The 16,277-nt window shown below is 36.0% G+C and overlaps 1 protein-coding gene across 8 annotated transcripts in view; it reads left to right on the forward strand.

Annotated features, from left to right (window-relative positions):
- The first annotated feature begins 9,555 nt into the window (after positions 1–9,555).
- Positions 9,556–16,277, forward strand: part of sif (still life) — a 72,920-nt gene continuing 66,198 nt past the window's right edge. For 6 of the 8 annotated variants that reach the window (XM_069048275.1, XM_069048278.1, XM_069048277.1 and 3 more), the window contains exons 1-2: positions 9,557–9,857; positions 15,043–15,287. In XM_069048275.1, the coding sequence (XP_068904376.1) occupies positions 15,181–15,287 (107 nt within the window). In that variant the 5' untranslated portion in view covers positions 9,557–9,857; positions 15,043–15,180. Of the gene's footprint in view, positions 9,858–15,042; positions 15,288–16,277 lie in introns of all 8 variants that reach the window. The other 2 variants (XR_011159759.1, XR_011159760.1) reach the window with 1 other exon arrangement.

A 16,277-nucleotide genomic window follows, 5' to 3' on the forward strand; every position in this document is an offset into this window, starting at 1 on the left:
GTCTTTGTAGGTGAAGTGATGGGTTGGTGTCGCTTTCATCGACGGAAATAAAGTGGATCTGTTGGTTGCGTGCAGCAGGGTGCTGTTTTGGGACCGCTGCTGGTCACAAAAAATTAAGACGTTTGAAAACTATAATTACCAGTCTTTATGGTGTAATTAGGCAGAAAGTTGTAATTATTATTGTTGGCAAGTTGTAAATTTATTTAACATCATATCCATCTTCTCTTATTGTATTCTGCTTTTTATTTATGCATTCGTTTATTTTTAGATTTACAAGGATATAGAATGGATATTGGATTTGTATTCGTATAAAATCTATTTTGTTGCAGCTTTTTTTCTGGAGCTCTATTGTTATTAGTCCGTTATGTGGAGTCTTTAATTAACTTTTTCGGATGTTATTATCATAATAATAAATTAATAAATAATACTTGTTTGTTCTTTTATTCCTGCTTCACAATGAAAACAAATAATAAATACACGCTTAATTTTTTTTTTCTTTCTACTACGTTTTATTTAATTTATTATTCATGTTATTCATTTCACTTTTCACACTTGTCCTTCATTTTTGGTTTTACTTCCACCCGACTTTCCTTATTCTTCTTATTATGCTAATAAACTTTTCCTACGGCATTCTTTCTAGATTGAAACTAATATACCTAAGTATCGGGTGTTCATTTAAAATTTCGGTCAAAGGTGGCGTTGAAGAGTCGATTGTGAACGCACTACGGATTACGGATCACGGATCAGCTGTTTAAATCTCGCCGTTGTTTGTGTTTTTACATGAGTGGAGCGTTCACAATCGACTCTTCAAGGTCAACTTTGACCAGAAATTTAAATCAAAACCCGATATATAGAGAGTAAATAAAAAAGTGAGCAGAAAAATATTTGAAAGAAGAGCTTTTCTGATAAAAAATTAAAACGTGGTTAAAAACAAACAGATAAATTAAGATTAATGCAGTGTTAATGCAAATAGACAAGTAAAGTCTGTGAATCTACATAAATTCTAATTATTTATGGTCAAGGACAAAGGAAATTAATTTATTTCATTTATCAATAAATAATGATAGAACGGTTTAGTTCATTTCAATATTGTTTTGAAGTAAATCAATATTTAAATGCTAACGAGAAACCAGAGGCGTTGCTAAAATTGTAACACTGGAAAAACGACGGTTTTGGGTTTCAAAATTTAATAAAATTTTTGAAAACTGTAACCAACTCTGTAAACCAAAAATACATAAATTCTTACATTGTATTGATTTCTTAAACGCAACGATTTTTTTTTCATTTTTGACATTTTTAATAAATAAAACGAGTTTAATGGAGTAAGATCGGGTGATTTAGATGGCCATAAATTCCTGCTGATGATTCGATTATCATAAAATTATGCCACATGATTAATTGTTTGATTAGCTGTGTGAGCCGTTGCCCCACCCTGTTGGGAGTAACCGTATTTCGTGAGCGTCGAGTTGGTTCATGAATGGTTCTAGTATCAAATTCCGTCCGTTTTTTTCACTAGGCGTATCGTGAAAAAATGGGTTCAGTTAACCTTCTCTCAGATAAAACACACCATACACCAATTTTTTCCACCATGTAATGAGGATTTTCGCATTGTTTGGGAATTTACATATCCGGTAAAGTGGAACCACGCCTCATCGGTGAGAACGATAATTCCGTTCTCCTTTGCGAAATTTCCGTTTCTTAAGTACGACTCTGTCGTGAACGCTTTCTATTCGTTCTTCGTCACTTCTTCTTAATCGAGAAGTTGAACTGTGGTTAACAATTCAATATCGTCAAATCCTTGACGAAATCGCAAAAAACTCTTTGCCAACATAAGACATTCGTTATAAATTCAAAGGTAACTTTGATCTAAAAATTTTTTCGACAGTGGGATTTTCAACAACTGGGCTCAGTTTTATCTTGTCTATCAAAATAATAAAATAAATAATAATAATAATAAAAAATACCAAAATACCATTTTCAAGTGTCCCTAATATGTTTTAGAAATGGTAGAAATTGTTCTGTGATTGTTCTTCTACTCTTTAATTTTTTTATGACATTTTGGGCTCTTTCCCAACACTTCTTCAAGGCAAATAATTTTTAAAATTTCATTCCGAAGCTGATACCTCAGTTTTTAAAAAGACACTTTCATTTCTCTATGTTGACAGTCTAACTTAGTGTAAATTAGCACAGTGGAAATTGAAGGACTTCTATTAGCTTAAGTGTGCAACCACGTTGATGCAATTTGAGTTAAATTATTTTTTATTATTAACCGGCGACTCGCAAGATTCAAGCTTTGCTTGGGAGACATCTGAAAGCGTGTATTGCACTTTTTAGGAATTAAAGTTCATCAACTTTGAAACTTTGTACAAGCTGCAGGAGAGCTTTCTTCTGATACGGAATCTTATCTGAATCTGAAGCTTTTCTCCGGCAAAGATAAACTCTGTCTGTGGAAACCGTTTCTTGAAAACTTTCTCGAGAATATTTATGTTATTAATTAAACGTTGTAAAGAAAAAATATAAAATATGTTTGGAGACTCTTTCTTGCTTTTTTAAATTGATACAAATGACGCAACACGAGGAAAAAATATCATAATGTTTCCTTATCGAGAGAAGTACGTACACAGTATTTTTTTTTACTTTCTCCATAAAAATCAGCATTTTCTCCCCCTATTTAGGGTTAAAAGTATGTTATTGTCTTCCTAAGGAGTAAAAGTAAAAACATCATATTCACATTTTCACATTTCTGGAAAGCTTCTCAAAAGGTGACATTCTGATTTTGAGTAATTTATTATAAGAAGAGTCATTATCGAAAAAACAAGAATAAAATGAACTGTTAATAAAATGCAACCTTGGCAACGGCAAGTGTGCTTACCCTACCTAATCTTTAGAATTAAACTTCACCATCTCAAGGAAACGATACATTTATTCCATCAAGCAAATAATCTTATGTTATTTTTTTCCTCTTTTACAAATTACTAATTGTTAAATATTATATCTGTAACGAGAGACGATTAACCAACAAAAAAAAAAAAATTATAATCAGTACAAATTTGAAAAGATGTAAAGCTTAATTAACAAAGTGCTCTTTTCGTTTCTTTTTCTCAAAGTTAAAGAAAAAATTCTTGGCAATACACATTAACTTATTTAAAAATTTCAATTTATTTTAATGTATACAGGGTGTATCTGAAATGCGTGTGCTAATTTTAACCAGTGGAAGAACTCGCCAATTTATGAAACTTTTCTCTATAACATTTTGTAAAATTTACAAAAGTTTTCCAAGATTTTTTGCCCCCAAATTGTTACCAAACGAGTCGTTTTATGTGATTAACTAGTCTCTATTTTTTTGTAACCTTGACAATTTTAATTTTAATTTTTTTTTCTATAACCATGTATCTTTTTTGACAAGGCTCCGTTTCTATCACAACAGAAAATTTTCGACTTACCCATAGGAGGGTATACATTTTGATAGCTACTTTATTCCAAATTTTAAATCAATTTGTAACGCTTTTTCGTAAAAAATTCAAATAGAAAAAACGTTTCTTTTAACAAACTCTAGTACGTATTAAAATTAACACACGTATTTTAGATACACCCTGTATAATTTTAGAGTAACAGTTTCTATTATGGGAAATTATCCACGAAAACTAATAAAAATTCAAAACGATCCAGCAATTAATTGTTACTGTTTTTTTAATACTTACGAAGAAATAAGTAAACAAAAAGAAATTTTATATCATTGTTAAATCCAGATTTAACCTCAAATTAAAAAGTTATAGATTGTCTCAAAGGTCAAAGGTCATTGTAATGTCAACTATTCTTTTTTTAAAGTCGTAAAAAATGTTGGATACTAATAAGCAAAGTTTCAATTTCTTTCTCACAATTATAATTTTTGTTTTCACGTGACTTTTGCCAAATTCCCAAACCACTCTACGCCGCTGGTAAACGCTGAGCCGCAAACCGAAACGAAAAACGGATTAAATCCCGAAATTGATCGGCACCCTTCCGCAATTTGGAAAAGTGTCTGTGAGTAAATTTGGAAAAAGGTCGACCTTTCCGTAACGCATTTTTGAGCGCGTTCGCCAAAATAATCCTGCCGAAAGCCGTCCGACCTCCGCAATAATTTATTCGATTTGCGTCAACGCGAAAAAAATTAATTCGCGACCACCGCTCGACGAAATAAAAAATATGATGCGGACCCGCACGAGGACCACGCCGCGAACAGCGCCGATCCCGTCGGCTCCTCTCCTGCGGCGTCCCACATATCCTTCTGGAGAAGGGACGAGTGGCGCCCTCGCATCCAGGTGGCCAGAACGCGAACTACATCTTGGATGGTGCACACACCCGTTTATTGTTATACATTATTAAAACAAAGTAGTTACACGATTACGTAACAATCGCTCAATTAACCGAAATTGTGACTGTTAAACCTCCCATAATTATTATGTGATCTTATCGAAAGTGTGCTGTGAAATTTGGTTATTAATAGATAAAATTGCGTTTAATAAATCATGTTGCTAGGTTTAAGGTATTGCGGGGGTTCGTTTTTTTGGGTTCGGGGCCTAGGTTGCTGCTTGTTTGTTGAGTTGAATGAATTTTTTATGCCGTTAGCGTTGTTCGTTTGTTGTATTTTTCTGTATGTTTCTTATTATTTTAATAAACGATGCGAACAAACTACGTTTGTGTTGTCGTCATTTTTCTAATGCTGGGACGTTTTGTTTTCCATTTTTTTCCACAGGACGAGAATCATGGTGCATTAATAAACCCGAGAATCAAAACCAAAAAGAAAATATTTGTTAACCGGATTAAATAAACCGACCGACTAAACCGCAGTTAACCCGAACTGTTCGACGATAAATAAGAAGAATTTATATTTTGTTAGTGTTTTCCCCACGTTTTATACGAGCCGTTAGTGAGAAAAGACTTGGAATTAGGCCTAATTAGCATTAGAACGGTAAGTGTCTAGCGCTGCTGTGTCCGGAATTATTGCATGCCCGGAGCCGGCCCGGAGCCGCCTTTGAGGTTATATCGATTGGGTCGGGTCACACCTTAGGAATTACTTAGATGTTTATGTAGTGGTACACGCCCATATTTTCAAAAATGAACCAAAACAAACGTCGATCGTGCGAGTGGGGCGACCTCTCGCGGCCGAACGCCCAATTCGCCACACCCGCACCTCGACGAATCGAACGCACGCACGCACGGCGAATTTTTCAATTTGAATACATGGAATATTGCATCGCATATGCCCCTTAAACATTTATGTTTATTGCCTCGCGCGTCCGACCGGAGCTTCCTTCCCGGAATATTGGCTCCTGGCGAGGGGGACGTATTTTATTGGAATTACCGGAGCGGGAGGGGTGCGTAAAAACGTGAGGAGAGCGAAGGCCCGCGGGACCCCGTTTAGATCGCGGAGGGGTTGGTCGGGGGTTCAATTAGCGGCGGTCGGAGCCGGTCCTGGAAGGGCGCGCGTGACGAAGGAACAATCGAAGCTCTTGACGGACGATTTTCCAACCCACATTCCGCAATGTGGCGAAATTTATTTTTTTTACCGATTCCAGGAAGATGCATTGGCGTTCTCAAATGTCAACAAAGAATTGAACAGATTTTTCTAATTTAAAATTGATTCTTAATAAGTACCTATGTAATTTAAAAAAATAAATACGAGTAAATGCTACGGTAACTTTTTCAATTATTGCCAAAACATTTAACTAAGCTCCACATCACAAACTATTTTTCAATTATTTTAAAAAAGGATAAGATTTTTGTACAGGGTGAGCGAAACTCGATGTCTCAGCTCTATTAAGAGAAAAAGAAAGACGATAGAAAAGATCTGAAAAGAGGTTCTTAAATGGGATTGAGTAAGGTCCATTTTAAACCAAATTTGCATATTTTTCCATATTTGGAAACTGAAGTACCTCATGACGTCATCGATTTTTTTTCCCAGAAACACCGATATTTTGGCATATTTAAAAAGAGCAAATTTTTCTGAACAAATTTTGTATTTGCTATCTCGTTTAAATCGTGACGATTGGGAATTTTTGTTTTTTTTTTACAAATTTGCTTATAATTTTTGAACGGAAAAAGATAGCACATTTTTTTATTTACAAAATTTGTTCAGAAAAATTAGCTCTTTTTAAATATGCCAAAATATAGGTATGTTTCTGGGGAAAAAAAATTCTATGAATCGAGTTTCGCTCACTCTCGACAAATAATAAATAGGAGTAATTGCTAACGCTGTCATTTTATTTAAAATGAAAAAGAAATTAAAACATGTAGAAGTTTTTTCACTATTATTCTTCTCTATTTACGAGATAGTAATAATAACGAGTGTTTAGAAACTAATCTCTTTGGAGTAGCTTGTGCATTCATGAACATATTTCCAATTAAGACATCCTTGATGATGTTTTATTCACATTAATACGTTTAATTTTAATTTATGTAAGTTAAGTAACGTGTTAGTTTTGAACACTCGTTATTGAACACTCGTTACCTGAATGTTCAATTTTTTAAAAACCTGTTTTCACTTTTTTATTTTATAACTGACAAAAATAAGAGAATTTATATTTTACTTAAATTCAGGACTTTCCGATACAATTGAAATACTTATTTTGGTTTCTCATTGTCATTGTTAAAGAAGAGAATTTTATCGAACCAGTGTAGCTACAAATCAAGACACCTATGAAGTATTTAGTTGAAATAATACATTTTCAGGGTTACTAACAAAATACAAAACTTTGTCTGATATACAGCAATTTTTGTTTTCTACTTGTTTACGAGAATATGTTTAAAATGCATTCACGTTGTTCTGGAATAATGGGAGGCCATGGAAAGTTTGAGGTTATAAATAGTGTCAATGTCTAGTGCGTTGTTGTCACTTTTAGTATCATCAGGGGAAATTCAGCGACATGTTATGTTCATTTTTCTAGGTCCCCATGTCAGGCACTTTAGTGACGGAAATCAAGCAGTGTGTCCAACGTTAAAAAATGCATCATGGCCTTCCGTTATGCCAAAACAAAGTGAACGTGTGTAGTCTTCTAAATTGATAATGATAATTGATAATGACAAATAGAAAAACATTTTCAAGGCGTAAGATTGAAGAGAATCCAAAATAAGTACAATTAAATACGATTATTTTGAGAACTTTAAAACCATCCAGCTTCTGGAAGTGTTTTATATTTTCAAAAAAAAAATTTTTAGGCTCAAGTCTGTAGTTCTTGTAGATCTCAGGTAAATAAAAGTACCCCCATTCGACAAATTTTATAATTTAATAAATACGAAGAAGCGGTCAAGAATAATTATTAATAAACTGTATATCTTGTGGTAAGCTGTAAATATTTCAAAACGAATTTAAATTTATCAGATCCATTTTCAAAATATGTAATATGTACAGTCGCGGAGAAAAAAAAGTAGGACAAGTTTTATTAAGAAATTTAGCCAAAATTGAGTTGAGTAAACAAACCGGGGTTACTATAATAAATAAATAAATATTTTCATAGTAACCCTAAAAAGGGCAAGCAAATTTACATTAGCGAAAAAACATTGTCCTACTTTTTTTGTCTGCGACTGTAGTTTTATTGGTTGATTTTATAAGCAATGATTTTTAGCTTTCTAAGAGATGTTTAGTCAACACAAAAAAATACATATGTATTTGTAAATGAAAAAAATTAAACACGCTTTTGGTCTTTTATTACTGTTAGGTATTGTTAAAAAAACAAATTTTTTACAACTAATGGTGCCATAAATCAACAAAACGAGACAACAAAAGAAAGAAAATGTGGTATTTTTTCTCTCATGAAAACATTTTCACTACGGAAGTTCAAAATAAGTATTCGTATTCGAAAATATCTGCTTTTTATTTTCTTTTTAAAATATTGTTCTTCTAATCGCCTCAAGTGTATTTTTCCAGCGAAAACTGTACTTTTGTAATAACAGACTATTTATTGATAAGGATTAACACAGGTTGTTAACACAAATTAATACTATTGTAGCTTGATGAAATTTTTCAATGTTTCACGAAAATGAAACAAAAATCTAGAGTAGAAAAAATGCATTCTTTTTTTACCAACTTCTATTATTGTAAGATTTCTTCAGAAACAACAATCCTTTTGATTTTTTTCCGCTTTTAAATAATTTATTACCAATTTTTACTAATTCCTTAAATAACAAATAAGAAATAAATTATATCTACTAAGGACAACATAACATTTTATCTGCCCCGCCCATTATATTTTCTTAGTTACCAATCAAATGGGTTGTTAAGACGATCTGATTTACACAGAAAAAAATTCTGACATTCGAATTGTCTTAATGACATTTTATTTTTTTAAACCTAAAACAATAATTGTGGACTTGACAGCAAAATTCTAACCTTAACTTTTTTACGTGGCAAATGTAATGAAAGATTATACAGATTGAATATGGCTTTGATTCTCATTGGTCAATTTATGTGGGCGGAGCAGATAAAAAGTTATAACGGCAATACTATAATAGAAATCTTATATTGATGTCAAACCTAGAATTGTCAAAATAAATAATAAATTTATAACTTAATACATTATGCCGTGCGATCAACAATTATTTAGATCAAAGAAGTCTTTGGGATTTTGGACGTATGTCTACAGATGCTCTGGAATGCATGGAAGTATTTTTGGTTGCATATACTATTGCTTTGCTGATAATTTAATCATCTTTCGTGATTTTCGTAAAAAATCTCTATCTGAAAGAATATGTCAATTTTATTATTGAATAAAAAAAAATACGAATTGTACGACTAATTAGTAGATATTGTATTCTTATTTGAATTGCAACAAATTCTTGTATATTTGTTCCGAGACAGGTACGTTTTTGGACGATCTGAGTGAACGTCTGCACCGCCTCCGCATTTTCACCCATCTTGTCCATTCGAGCTCGTGCACAAAATAAAAGCGGTGTTGTTTCACGTCAGATGGGACAAAATTAGCGGGATTCTTTAAATAGCGCATAATGTGACATTCATCCGAGATAAATTTTCCCTTCCTGCTCGGTTCCGGCAGAAGTCCGCAGCGACCCTCGACAGGTGCAGTTAATTTTTTAGGCTTTTAAGCGCCCTTCCACGAGTAAAATTTCTCGTAGAATACCGTCTCATTTTTGAAGGGCTCTCGAATTTGTAAGGGACGCGTTCGAGCAGAAACCCTCCAGGACGCGGTAATAAAAAGCTCCGTTCCGGCAGGTCCTCGAAGGTGTCGGCGATGGTGCGTTAACCCATAAATCGATAAACCGTAAACAAGTCCAACTATTTCCCTGTCGACGCTCCCCTAATTACCGAAAGGCATCCGAGGCGGGCGTTTGGGGCGCGTCTGGGGAGGCGTCGGCTCCCCTTTCCGGGAGCAATTAGAAAGAAATGACGGGAGACCATCCGATCCCGTTAATTAAAAATCGCCCGTAAACTACTCAAGACAATTGAAAATTCACCAGAAAACTCAATTACCAGACTCTCTATTTACTCGGGGAAAGAAGGAAAAGTGGGCGAAGTCGGAAAACGCAAGCGCACGTGAAAAACAGCGCCCCTCGCGGCGAGCTTTCGAACGGCAGTCTGACCTGAAGTGTCGCGCTTCGAGTCGTGGTCAATCCATTCGCAAACACAATATTTACAATTTTTTCCGGGGGGCGACCCGCTAGCATATCGCAGAACCCAGTGCCAAAGGGGCGGCCAACCACGGCCCGACGTGGACCCCCCGCCTCCGATGTATCAACCTGTGTGCCACCGTATTTAGTGTCAAATTTTTCTAAGGGACGACTTTACCAAACAACGCAAGATGGGAGCAAAAGGGAGCGTCGAAGCCGCCAAAATCAATGCACAGAACTGGAATAACCTCGAGGTAGGCACCTTCGGCGAAGTTGCGCAACCACCGCCGGCCCGCCGCCCGCGACTCCTGCGGGCTCACGTGGCCGCCGCCGAGGGCGCCGCGACGACGCCGTCCTCCGTGGGGGCGCCGGGAATTTTTCGAACGGGCCTCGGATAGTGGACGGTGTGTAGTGTTTAGACCTGTGAGGTGACGTCATCCGCCGGGATACTCCCGATCGATGTGCTCTGCCCCTCCCTTTGCATCCAGACGGCCATGGATGCTGATGTTCCCTCCTGCTCTGGTGGTCGTAGACGCCTCCACTCGCTGCGCCACAGACCTACAAAGGGTCGCGGCCGAGGGGTAAACGAACCCCCTAATTGGGTCTCTTTTCCAAATTTCCGGAATTATCGGACCCGCGACGGTGCAACGAACCGGATTTATTCTCGACGCGACGCCTACAAAATTATTCAATCTCCAGGAATAACCCAGCGAGGTTCGATGGCGCGCCTTATGCAACCAACACGGCGACGCTTTTTAGCACGTTGCCAAGGTGTCGGGACGTCCGAGGCTCCCGGAAGGTCGCCGCCTCCTCTTCGGGGGTTGGAATGCAGCGGTGGCGTGGGATGTTTGCGGACGATGCAAAAGAGACGTCTCGGGTGACGAGACTCGATCCAAAATAGAACACTTTGCTTTTACTACGATTGTTTTGGGATCATTCTGGAATCTGCGAATTTGACCTGGAACGTGCGGGGGCGAATTAATGCGAAATTGGGGGTGGGAGATCGGTATTCGCTCTTGTGCAAAAATCGAATCTTCCAGAGAGGTGTACCTTGCTTATCGATTGCTTCATAGATGCACTTGCTTCAACTTCATTGTTTTCTTCGTTTTACAAACCATTTAATTCGCCCATTACTTTTTTCCGAACAATTGTTATTTCTTTTATTAAATATTCTGTTTTTGCATTGTGGAAAATTGCTTTAATTCTCCAACTATCATTTTTCTTCTAATTGTTTTAACAGATCATGAACCAGTAGTGTTACGTAATATAACTCGTACCATCAACAATTACTTAGATTAGGGGCGGCTATGACTTTGACAGTGTCAGATTTCTCGTATCTTTGCTAACTCAGCTAATAAACGTCAAACAACTGTCACTATTAATTAAATTTTAACGCAAAAATGGTTTTTACTTCAGAACATAAAATATTCATCATTGAATCTTACTTTCGTAATGGTGTTTTCAATAACGCTGTTGCCTGTTTGATCGCGTTTCGGCAAAAATTTCCAAATTTAAATTGAAACAGGTATAAATATTGGGTGATTCAAAATGATTGTGGATAAATACGGCAACAATGTATGTACGAACATTTATGTGGGAATTGTGTGGGTGGGGCAGAGTTGACACTTGTATGACATTTCATATGAGTGCATTTTATTTTTTTTTATACCATTGCACATTTACCTGTAAATTTAAAAATTGCGCGACTATGAACTGTCAAAGAAATGTCAACTCTATCCTACCCACACACTTGCCACATACATTTTCGTACATATTTCTGTGGCTTGAAGCTAAAAGGGCCACTCTCAAAATTGTCACATTTGAGAAAATTGTAATCGCTAAATCGACCATAACGACATTGGTTCTTTTAGTTATTGGTTGAATATGAAGAAGAGCAAGAAAAGAAATCGAATGCAATGATTAACTCAAAACAGCGAAACATTGACATTAGGCATTTTATCTCCAAGCCACCGATTTATCTACAATAATTTTGAATCACCCAATATATGCAACCAAAAATACTTGCATGCATTCCAGACGAACTGTGGACAAAATCTCAAAGGCTTTTTTGATCTAAATAATTGTTGATTGACAAAAATGATTAAGAATTCAACGTAGACATAATTCAACTGTAGAATTCTTTTTGCCCTACGTTCTAGTCTGCACATTTGTTATTTACTTTCATACTAAGCTGATTCTTCTTTCTTTCAAAATTATCACTAAATTTGTTATTTTGTTGTCTGTTATTTACCCATTTCGTTTTTTCGTGATGTTCGTGCCAACACCCAACGCAAAGACTGAAGTACCGACGTCAATGCTATTTTTATGATTTTTTTTATTAGATTTGGAGAAAGTGATACATCAAGTCTTATATTATACAGAGTTCAATCGTTTTGAATATTTTTATTTGAAAATATATCATATTTTTCTCTTTCAATTCACTTAAGTAAATGTGTAGGCGACACATTCTAAAAGTCTTTGTGCTATTTTTATCGAAAATAAAGTGAGCATTCAAAAATAAAGATTTGATCAATAACATTTTTTTTTTACCAGAAAGTCGTTTCAAATATAGGAGAACTTAATTTTGAAATTATTTGCATTAAAATTAACAAACTGTTGCAATAAAATTATGATATCATTTAAATACAAGGTGATTCACGTAAAGCTGGATATGGAGGCGATTAATATCCAGCTTTACCTTCCAAGTGTATTGTGGGTTGCATTTTTAATTCCATCTGGCTCATTATTATGCGTGAATCACCTTGTGTATGAAATATGTTATGTTATGTGGTATTTACTGTGGTTTTAATCTTTTTGGTATTATAGAATATATCCCTCAGCATTAGAAAATAGAGAAAATCAAAAATTATCTCTTTCGAATTACATACTTTGAAAATAATATGTAGGTATTTATTTCTAAAAGTGCCTAAATGTGAAAGGCTCTTTTATTATAACAATACAATTTTCACTTTCTTTGTCAATGCTTGAGATTAATCTAACTGATTGAAAAAACGAACATTCTTACATTTGTACATGTTTTAGCTAGTGTTGCTTTGCATATTTGTAATTAGAGACAATTTAAATTAAAATACAGGGTTATTCACGAGAGATTTCCGATGAAAATTTCGTTATATGCAAGCGAAACTACAATTTCCAAAAGTTTCTAGATTCCTAAATTTATAAAAAGCAATACTTAAATCAACGATTATTGGCCCTTATATTGTCTGTCATGTCAGTTTACACATTTTTAACTAATCATAATTTTTCAAGACTTTCTTCATAACGTACACAAAAGATGAAAACACGGATATGATTCTCATATATGGACAATGTAAATAAAAATGGTGCGCAAGCTACATTTATTTACAAAAGGCGATTTCCAAATAGGCAACATCCATGTTTGTTGTAAAAATGTTTGCTCGTAACCTCAATAAAGAGAAAGTGTCATGATTAATTTTATTCGCGAAGCTACTTGGATTGCTAAGTTATTTCGAATTAAACAAAATACCAAGTTCTAGGGATTTCGTGTATTTTAGGTTGCATATAACGAAATTTTCATCGGAAGTCTCTCGTGAATAACCCTGTATGTGCCCATATGAGACGCCACTGAATATTCTTAAAATATGTATACTGTATACTCCGTACGCTGATAGATTGCACGTTTTTTTGACAGAAAACAGACACAGAACAAGTGTGGCGGGAATTAATCTGCAAGGCTACAATGGTTTTCTAAATAACGTGAAACAATTGAGATGGAGAGTTTAGTATTTTTCACTGCGTTATTTATTGGAAGTAGAATTTAAAAACGTGCAATCTATCAGCGTATGTACAGTCGCGAGCAATAAATTTTGGTCGTCAAGGTCATTCTTTGACGCAATCGAAAATGCTCCATTGTAAAACAGTCGTAAATGTCATAACCTATAATCATGTTGTATGACATTAATTGTTCTCATTTTTTTGACACTTTGTTGACATGGGCATAATCAGGCAGGGAAATTTTTTAAATTTGTGACAATTTAACCAAATTTTGAAATGACATTAACGACCAAAATTTATTGCTCGCGACAGTACGAACTGTATCTGTCAAAACTAGTGAAATTTTTAAATCACTCTTTCCCAAATTCTTATTTCTTTAAATTGTCTGCGTTTATTATTTAAACTGTACTTTGATATCCACCATGCAAATGTCTACAAAATATAACTATTTTTTTTTAATAATTCGCCTGTGTGAAACGCTACTGGACATCACCTGTCATCTGTCATCAGTTCTAAAAATCCCAATTCCAAACATTTCTTCAGAATTCTTACGTATATTAATTACCACCACATTATTTACCTACATAGTTCTACTTCTCCTAACGTCAATTGTAATTACGAAGAAACGTCTGTAGGACTTTCTTAAAAATTCTTCAATAAATACAAAAAGATGCGGACGCCGCTGGACACCAGTGACGTGTCATCCGTCATCAGCTGTCAAGTCTTTTTTAGGTTAGGCGGGAATCGATAAATTGAATTAATTTCCAGACTGTTATAAATTAGAAATGAAGGATTAAAATAGCTTCGGGAGTTATGGCAAGCTTGGGAAGGCAGCAGGTGAGGATTTGTGCGGACAGGGATAAGTAGAGGGATAAAAAAAAATGTTGGGATGAAAGCGACAGGGGATGATTCACCGGCGACACGATATGACACTTTATAATTAAATATAGGAAACAGCAAGCTCAATCCTTGTCACAGTTTGAAAAGAACCAAAAATAATTAACTTTTCTTAAATAGAGCGGTTGTAACACCGGTTCCAGTGGCGTCACGTGTCAGATTAGTCAGAAAAATTGTTACCATGTAATGCAATTTCCAATTTGTCGGGGTTGGTATCCGGTTTGTTTTAGGAATAGCAGCGTGGCGTGTTTAATTTGAACTTGTTTTGGTTTGTTTTGTAGAAAAGAAGGAGTGCAGTTGTGGATTGGATTTTGTGCTTTTGGTGCAAGGATAATTGCTCTAGCGCGCATAAAATTCGTGTTAATCCGGTCGCATCGCATCCTAAGCATATATCCGAACTAAATATACATTTGTCGGTAATTACGGCGCCGATTCCCGGAACCTAAGCACATAAACTAATTTATTCCGAAGCCGGCGGCCCCTTCGCCCCGATTCGGTCCGAATCTGGGGCCCGACCCCGGAAGGGCGACGTGGGCGTCCGTCCACCAAAATCAAAATCCACTTTCATCTTTATTTTTAGTTCACCTTCGGCCGTGGGCCCCGGCGAAATGTCAAGTACCCCCAAACGCGACCGAGCGAATTCGGTAGCGCCAGCTTCCACGCTCGACCCGAGCCTTGATCAAGGAAAACCGATCGCGATTATGACGTTCCGGTGATCAAGAATCGAGTCGGGCGCGCTTCAGCCCGTCCAAATGAAAACAAACACGATTTATCTGTTTCCAGCAGCATAAACACAACAAACCCGCACACCAACGGTCTCAGTCTTTGAACCGTGGCGTTCGCGGTCAGTGGGGCTCCAGGGGGCCCGAGTTCAATACGGACATGTGGTGACAGCGGGGACAGTGCCAGTGCCCAGCGGCGGCGATGGGCAACAAACTCAGCTGTTCGTGTGCCCCGCTCATCCGAAAGGCGTACCGCTACGAGGACTCGCCGTGGCAGACGTCCAGGCGCCGCGACGGACATCTACTCAGGTGAGAATCGCACTCCCTCTGATCCTGATCCAGATCCTTTGAATGACGACAATCTCACAGTTCAAAGCGCAAAACCAAAAGAATTATTAATGAGCTTTTTCAATTTTTCTTGTAATCCTGTTACGATGAAGAATGAGGGATACATTTAATTCTCTCGAATATGTAAGTGAATAATTGAATGAAAACAGTCTACAGTTACAGCTCTAGAATGAGAACAACGGAAGAAATTAATTGTTGTAATTGCACTAAAATTGATAGTTTCATGGAAGAAATCAGTTAATTAAAATCCAAATGTCACAGTTTTTGGATTGTATCAAACTGTAACTTAATTTCTAATAATGCCACTCGATAAATTGCTATGCAACAAACTCTCGTACAATCTAAAAAAAATTCCACCACTTATGATATTATACAGGGTGTTTTCGAAGTTGAGGCGTTCCTTGCAACACGAGATACTATACATTATTCTTAAGAATTTTAGCCTAAATCTTCTTAGTAAAATGTTTGTATTAACGGAAATAATTGATCGTATATTTTCATAGTTTTCTAACATTTTGACTCCGGTCCTGTCTATTTCTCCGCTGTACTAGATTAATAAACTGACGTGGCACAGGTTGGTGTCTTTTCGAAAATCGCTCTGCGTACTCTCTGGACGCCGCAGCTGCATTTTGATAGCATGGGCCATATATTAGCAACATATCTGTGAGCTCGTTATTTTCGTAATGATAACTTTGACAGTATTTTTGATTAACGTCCATTTGATTTTCTTTTGTCAATTTAAAAAAATTAACTTATTGTATCTTCATTGTCGTACACATTTTACTAAGGTGATTTTGGCTAAAACTCTTTAGAACAACGCAAAACTATCACATATTAAACGAAACGCCTCAACTTCGAAAACACCCTGTATATGAAAATACAGGGTGATTTTGAAAGTTGTGCAGATATTTTAATCACGAGCTACTGGCTTCATGTAGAACTCGAAAAAAA

The sequence above is a fragment of the Tenebrio molitor genome, chromosome 5, assembly GCF_963966145.1.
Source record: "Tenebrio molitor chromosome 5, icTenMoli1.1, whole genome shotgun sequence".
NCBI lineage: Eukaryota > Metazoa > Arthropoda > Insecta > Coleoptera > Tenebrionidae > Tenebrio > Tenebrio molitor.